The 8090-nt window shown below is 38.6% G+C and overlaps 1 protein-coding gene across 5 annotated transcripts in view; it reads right to left on the minus strand.

Annotated features, from left to right (window-relative positions):
* Positions 1-3538, minus strand: part of nedd4l (NEDD4 like E3 ubiquitin protein ligase) — a 41734-nt gene extending 38196 nt beyond the window's left edge. For all 5 annotated transcript variants that reach the window (XM_037979347.1, XM_017407676.2, XM_017407675.2 and 2 more), the window contains exons 1-2: positions 3180-3538; positions 850-923 (exon numbers count right to left, since the gene is read on the minus strand). In XM_037979347.1, the coding sequence (XP_037835275.1) occupies positions 850-923; positions 3180-3224 (119 nt within the window). In that variant the 5' untranslated portion in view covers positions 3225-3538. The remainder of the gene's footprint in view (positions 1-849; positions 924-3179) is intronic.
* Positions 3539-8090: the final 4552 nt, after the last annotated feature.

Genomic DNA, 8090 nt, shown 5'->3' on the forward strand with positions numbered 1-8090 from the left:
TTGTGGCATAAAAGAAGACTTTTTTTAAAACTGCTACAGACATAGTGGGTGGTAACATTAGTAAAGCCTCATGACTTGGTTTAATATAATTTATTACAAGCCTCAACACTGAAAGCACAACGCTGTAGGTTATTAGATTTTTTTATAGAAAGACGTGATGCTGCTCAGAACAGGGACTTGGAGTACAAATCCACAGGAGGATGTTTTGTAGCGGCACATAAAACTTGTTTTAACACTGTGTAACATCTGTGTGTTTACACATGCAACAAAGTATGTGGCACACGTTTAATTATTAGTCAAAGTCTACTATCTGGAAAATTTGCGACTGCGGTGGATTACGCGTAAGATGGGAGAGGTCGGTAATCATTGATTAACACCTGGGAGTTCAAGGTCTTTGCAGCTGTAAAGAGTGCAGCAAATGTTCACAACATTGGGCTGTCCAAGCTGAGAAGGACAGACAAAATGAGACCCTCCGAGTCGAAGAGCAGGATGACAGACATACCGGCTAAAGCTTTGCTGCTCGTCTTATTCTTGGCTTTCCTTACGTACATGTCCCCTGGCAAATTGTTATGGTAATGACAGCAACACATTTCTTACCTTAAGAGTGCAAATAACTAGCAAAAAAATGCCAATTATGTCTGGTTTAACGAAAGTGGAGCAGGTGTGTTCATAGCAGGTGCAATCCCCAGTACAAATGAAACTCTCAGAAAGTATTCACTTGATGGACATCTACAGAAACTTTGTACAACTATGACAAGATAATACATATACCACTAAAGAAGCCCATGAATATAAAAAAGGCTGTTTCCTAGTGCATCTTGAGAAAGAAAAGCACCCAGTGACACTTACCTGGCACCAATGATGTCTTTTTTTGCCAGATCAATTCCTGCAATGACTTTCACCCGCAGCACACGTGTTTCATGCTGCAAAAGAAAAAAAGATGGTGGAAATTACTTTGTCAAAAGTAGCCATGGAAAATACTCTCATGACCTCATTACCAGCCAACATTACGTACGTCAAGCTACTGGCTGCAAAAACCTGACTTTTCATGCGAAAGCCCACAAAGGAGGAGGTCAAGCTCGAGTTAGAAACCTTCCATAATCTCCAAAACACACAAACTAGCACCTTTTTGTTAACGGAATGAGGCAATTATATCGGTATAGGTGCAGGTATGCATCACTTTCCTGCAAAAATTATTCACAGTAAAACCTTCTGTTCTGTTAACATACCTGCAATGTTTACAGCCACTTCCACGCTTATCCTTTATTACCTGCTCTGCAAATTAAAATCACTGACAAACTGCTTCTTTGTACCTGCCTGAGTGCAGGTTATAACATTTCCGTTAAGCCTAAAAATTAAAGATATAATTTAAGGTACAGCTGGAGAGCCAAAGCAGGGAGCCTGAACTTATTATTAAGATGTGATATGATGTTGGAGGTGTAGCATTGGTCAACCTTTAATTCTTTGTCACAGGAAGTGCATTGTTTAATGCGAATTTTAAAATTCTCTACACGACAAGACTGTATAAAACAGTCCCATCTAGTTCTGCTTGTATGGCAGTAAACCAGAAAAACCACCAGCCTCCTTTCCATGAAGCTGCTGAACATTAGAATCCATTACATTATCTTGGTTTACAGTTTGCATTACTTTCAATAAAGCTAAAAGCTTTGACTTTGGTGGAGCAACTTGTGCAACCCTAATTTAATGGATTGGATATATGAATGCTAATTAGTGCTTTCAAGCTATTACTTGTAGCCCTAATGCTTAGAAACCACTTCCAAACTGTTCTTAATGTAATCAGACAATGTCAGATGGCTATTTATTTCCTTAAAAAGTAAGAATAAAATATGTCTTGGTTATGTTATGATTAAGGTCACTGTTATATGTGCAATAATTTTAATTGTAAAATTGGCTGTTTGTTGGGTTTTGGTATATCCATTCATTACAGCCTGTTGCCTGTGCTGTTACCAAAACATGTTGTGAACCACTGGACGATTTTTAATGAAACCCTCACAAAGTACATCTACAGCTGATTATCCTTTGAAGTCAGCTTGATACAAGATGGCTGCCACAGTCAACTGACCTTAAAAAATCACAAAAATAGCTATGATTTTACAGATACGGACCGAAAATTTGATGCAGTAGTAGCTGAGATTGATGCCCAACACAAATTCTGAGTACAGGATTGTGCAAGATCTTTGTTTGAAAGCTCTGGCATGAACAGCGTCAGGTGATATGCTTTCCTTCAAGGAATATTACGCATTTCGTTTTTAAATGTGTATGTCACAAAACAAGTTGGCTAAATAGGCTTCAAAGCTCCAGATGCTTGTTTTAATAGCGTCTTGTTAAAAGTGGCATCTGAATCTAATGCTGGGAGCAAACCTAACTTGTAGAATTTCCTTTTATGCGCTTGAATGAAGACATTAGTCATTCAGCTATATCATCTGGCTGTTTCTGACAGCATTACGAATGACTGACAGGTGATGTTGCAGCTGCTGTTTGACAAAATTATATTTGTCACATGCATAGTAAAGCTGTAATGTGTGAATCGTGACTGTGCTGCTGCCCTGATAGAATCCCAGCATCTGCATCATCAAACACTGAGGTATTTGTGCAACTTTTACAGCCACAGTCAGCCAGGTGGCCACAGATGGCGTGGATATTCACCTCAAATGACCGTGTTTACCTCCGTGATCCAGTTCTGACTCCTTCAGTGGTCAGCTGTGGACAAACCAGCTGTGATTACAGCTAAGGTGGGGCGTTTAGGTCCGACACGGGTTAGGATAGCTCGTAAATCACGTTCACAAATGAAGATTTGAGCCCCCCCCCCTTCACTTTTCGGTGACAGCCACAAGTCGCCCATACATTTTAACGTAATGGAGGATGCGGGGACAGCACACAGCTGTGAGGCGGGCGCTTTCCTTTTAAAACTCCCAGCACAACGTGGCTTCACGGTAGCTAGTAAGATACATTTTTTGAAAGAACTGCTAAAAACAGAAGAAAAAACAAGAGGGCAAACAAAGACTGAGAGCTACCTGTGCGCTACAGCGGAATGTTGCCGTGGGTGAGGGCTTCACTAACTGCTAATCGTTAGCCATCTCTGCCTCAGCACCCCCGCCTCACGCTAAACGACTTCCAGACTGCAATTAAACAAAAGCTTTACTGTCATTACAGCTTACCTCGTCTTCTGAAAGTCCATATATAGGCTCGTAATTTACAGCCATATAGCCTGCGGTCCACAAAAAGTGTACACAAACACGAGCCGCTGTGCAGAGCTAGCTACCCACTAGCCTTTAACAATACAGTCCCACTTTCCTCTCTCTGCCGTGCGGTGGTGGTAAAGTCCACGGTAAAAAGACAAAAAATTAAAGCTTTGCCACGGACCGGAGATGAATTCACAGCCAGATAATCTAATCCGCGCCAGCGTGGTCCGTCTAGGACACAACGTGAACGTGAAGGGCAAAAAAAGACAATATCTAAAACGTTTCAACTGAGGCAGATTGCTTTTGACAACTCTAAGATTATCGCATAAGTGTTGTGGCACTTGACTTCCTCCTGACAGCTCAGCCAATCGCGTGTCGACTAGACGTAACTGACCTCAATATCAGCCAATCAAATGCGCGGTAAATTCTCGGTCAACCAATTAAATTGAAGGTGTGTTTTTTTCCCCTTCTTTTGGTGCTTGTCAATAGTGAATGAAGGCATGGTCTTAAAAGCCAAATACTTTTCATTTCAAGAAACTTTGTGAAGGGATATTTCAGAATATAATAAGACATTTTTCAATGAAAACTGACACAACAGCCCCGACGGTGTTCACGCTATGTGTAGAACTTGTAACAAAGAGCCAATCATGGTCTACAAGTAGTCAATAAACCAGATGTCAATTTGCAGAACAATAAATTTTAGGGTTATTTGATCACATACAGAGTTTTACCACAAAAAGAGCACCAGACGTTTGTTTGCAAATGCAAGTTTTTTTTAATGTTATCAATAATAGTCTATACCATTTTTTTTCTCTAAGGTGAAAAATAATTGGATGGAGCATATAGCCAAGCCTTTCACAGTAAATAAGTGGAAAAGAAAAGTTTAACTTTGAAATATTAACAGCTCAGTGTAAAGACAAACAGATGACAGAACCAAACCCAGAAAAATAAAACCTTGTGGTGGAAGTATTTAGTGTTAGGGGCAACATTCATCTTGCTAATAACATGGATGTTGTGTCATTCTATACTGAGCCACTTTAAAGGTTAGCTAACACCATATGGTGTGCAGAAGTTTAGCATTTCTAATAGGTGGTTGGCTTTTTAATTATCATTTTTTGCCACAATTATCATGAGCTTTAAATAAGCCCTGCAGCATGCTGTTGTGGTTTTGTTTCAAACGTGACGTCTGCTAATGCTTTTGACATGTTTTTGTTGTCTGAGGGGAAACAAATCAAGCACTGCATATATAAAGGGTAGGCATTTTATTTGAAAAAGCACTGTATGAGAAGGGTGAATAAGGAAGAGATTGTGAAGCTCTTTGGAACTAGGATGAGGTTTAAAAGCAAAGAAGTCCCCACTGTTTTATACTACACACTGTGTCCTGTCATGCTGAAGAGGTTTTTCAGACTTGCAGACTCATATAAAATTAATCCTCTTATTTTTCAGTCGGCACTGGGTAGCTTTACCTCTGAATCCCCTCTGATGAGCATCAAATCCAGTTAAAAAAAGCAAACCCTTTTTTTCTAAGGTTGACGAAAGACATGGCCCATCTTTCTACCTTTCTTTGACCTCTAATAAACTGGGTTATTTAGATTCACCACTGAGCCATGATCACAGGTTTACGTTAAAGTAACAAAATCACATGAAGAATGGGGCAGATCATCTATGTTGAAGCTGCCTCTAACTCACCTGTCTTATTGCCTTTTTCTGAAATAATAACACTGCAAATTACATTTTGAATACTGTGAGAATGAGATTATTAGGACTGATGCTGCAAACGGCCTAGGAAAGATGCACAAATTAATGGTATACACACACCTTTCAAGACACTAATGTGCTGCTGTGTCTCATACAGAAAAATCCATAAACCTTTGCTCCAAAAATCCATACCATACCATACTAGTAATTGATCCCGTGAAAATGTATTTCTATAACACATTTAAAACTATTTCATCTGAGCAAAATTCCTGTGCTAACTACATTTTAAAACTTTGATAACATAATCAGAGGTATACTATTAAACCATATAAAATCAATAAACAAAATGGATTTTAAACAGTAAAAATATAAATAGTAGGGTAAAGTATGGGCAGTGAAGTTCTTTTAGTGTAAAATGTCTGAGATAACTAAATCAGCCATTCATCCACAGCAGAAGCTGCTTTTACAACCTCAGTTCTGAAAAAGTTGGGATGTTGTGTAAAGTGTAAATAAAACCCGAATCCAACGATTTACAAATCTCAAAAACCTATATTTTTTAAATCAAATGTTTAAACTAAGAAATTGTATAATTTTATTAGGAAAAATAAGGCAATCTTGAATTTGATGGAAGCACGTACATCTCAAAATCAAATCAAAATTACCTTGTTTTTCCTAAAGATGGTACAATTCCTTAAACATTTAATATGTTTATTACATTCTACTGTAAATAATATATAGGTGTATGGGTTTGCAAATAATTGCATTCTGGTTTTATTTTATATTTTACACAATGTCCCAACGTTTTTAGTATTCGGGTTGTATGAGCAAATCTGTTCCTCTGCTGCATTTCAGGCTCTAAAATATTTTTATTTCTGATGAAATCCTAACAAATAACATATACTTTGATAATGAACATTTTAATAACAGAAGCAAACCTAACTTCTTGGGATTTCATGTTTAGTTTGGTTGATTCAATTGATTTTTGCAGAAAAAAACTGTTCCCTTATCTACCTCTAGGTGTCACTATAGCGCCATCTTCACTGTTTGTTTGAATGTGCCCACATGCTCAAATATGAGATGTTTAAAAATAGTCCTCAAATAATACTCGCTGTTTTATTGAATTAAAGACAAGCTTCATTTGCTTAAATCTGACTGCAATCTTAGAACAAAAGCTAAGCTGCTAAAACGCTTCAGCTGTAACGCCTCGTTTCCCAGACTCACAATGACAAAAGCAGAATAATGCCTTTTATTATGTTTGTCAGAAAAAAAAAAATCAGACAGGATAAAAGGAGAGGGAGGTTGTAATTATCCACAAACCTTTGCTCCAGAAGCCTGATATGTATATTCAAATGTTTACTGACTTATAAATCAGTGTCAAGAGCAGATGGCATGTTATGTAACTTTAGGTAAAAAGGGGGAAGCGCAGTGAGTTTCATTCAATCTGTCCAAAAGCAGCTTATTCACAGATAGCTGCTGTTATTTAACATTATTAATGACGATCAATCCTGAAGATCCTATAGGCTCAACAAAACCCAACTCAGAAACTGTTCTTAAACAGAACAGTATCTGTTCTCCACACAAAAAACCCACCTCTCATCAAATTAAAGGCCTTAGCATCCCCTGAAGGAATGCATATTGCCCAAAGCCTTTCAGGCCAGAGTTTTATTCTGAGAAATGAGTTGTTGTCGTCCTTGAGTCATCTCTCATATGTATGCATTTATGTGTTATCTTCAACAGTTAATGCTAAAGTTTTAAGCAAAAATATTGTGCAATGTGTGGCGCTTGAAGTATCTGCTGGGGATGACACCATGCCATACAGCTTCTGCAAAATGAAGAGTTATTGTTATTTTTGTGTGTCCTGAGGTCAGTTGGCTGTGGCAGCCATTTTGAATCAGGTTGACTCTAAAAGTTATCAACAAAATGATTGCTTTCTGAAAGTCAGCTCAGTGGCATTTTGCTAACGGTGCAGACAAATGAACACTCTGTAGGTCCTTTGGTGGCAGGCGATTAGAAAGGAGAAGTGATTCAGTGCTGGAAAAATACAGTAGTGTTGAAGCTTAAACTACCCAGTCATCACTTTAACGTTCACTTTTAGAGACAAAGTTCTGCATTTTGTCACAGAGCCTAAACTGTCGTCTTCATTGTCCACATGTCTTCAGAGACATCCATTCTCCCCGGCTTTGACGAGAATGCCCATGTGTGTTTGTGTTTGCGTCAGTGCCCGTAAACAATCTTCTCAGGCGTGGCTTTTCAGGGGTCGAACACAATGAGCGAAAGGGAAGTTTCATTCAACGGACAATAATCGGATGCAAAGATCCCTAAAGATCCCTGAAGGAATCTGTCCTATCTCCTTTCTATATCCTTTTAGCAGTGTCTGAGTTTCCTTGGAAACTAAGTGCACCTTGAAATGCTTTTCACCTCTGTGGATTTGTAACAGTTTCTGCTTGAGACACCCTGCAGCCCAAAAAGATAGGCATGCTTCTCAAAACACAGAGTTCAAATTCATTTTATTACAGTAAATGGAGCACAAAAGGAGAAGAATTCTTTATGAATTTATACAACATAGAGGAGAATGTATGCTACTACCCACACATAAATGCATGCATATGAGAGATGACTCAAGGACGAGTTGTTCACTAAATGGAAAGAGGGATTTCACATGCTCAGAGACCTTACTATGTTTGCAGATCTTTGAAAGAGGAACAGAACAGACAGAAAGTGATTTAGGGCACATTACTCTGACTTTTACAATATTTGCTCATATCATGCAAAAGTTACTAAGGTAGCAGCACTCAGGCGCCCTGTGATGTCTGGAGGACATAATATACTTTTATTGTGTATTGTTCACAAAAACTGCATCAGTTCTTTCAATCATAATGGGCATAATTACAGCTGAGGCAAATTGTGCTGGTTTACCACAGGAGGAGGTTTGAAAGTGTGTTTTTGCAGCTCATACCACCATGGAGTCCTGTTTTCTGATAGGAAAACAGATAGGCTTTCTGTTTGCATTTTTTAAAGGCTGCAGTGAATGGGCACTCCCTCACACACACACATACACACAGTTACATGATTTTTTCTGAGGTGAAGTTGTGTTGCCATTCATTTCCCGGAGAGTCACGATAACCATTTGTAACCTGATCCCTTATTGTGACATATTGGTAACATCAGTAACATCTACGCAACACAACC

The sequence above is a fragment of the Kryptolebias marmoratus genome, linkage group LG14 (assembly GCF_001649575.2).
Source record: "Kryptolebias marmoratus isolate JLee-2015 linkage group LG14, ASM164957v2, whole genome shotgun sequence".
Taxonomy (NCBI): Eukaryota; Metazoa; Chordata; class Actinopteri; order Cyprinodontiformes; family Rivulidae; genus Kryptolebias; species Kryptolebias marmoratus.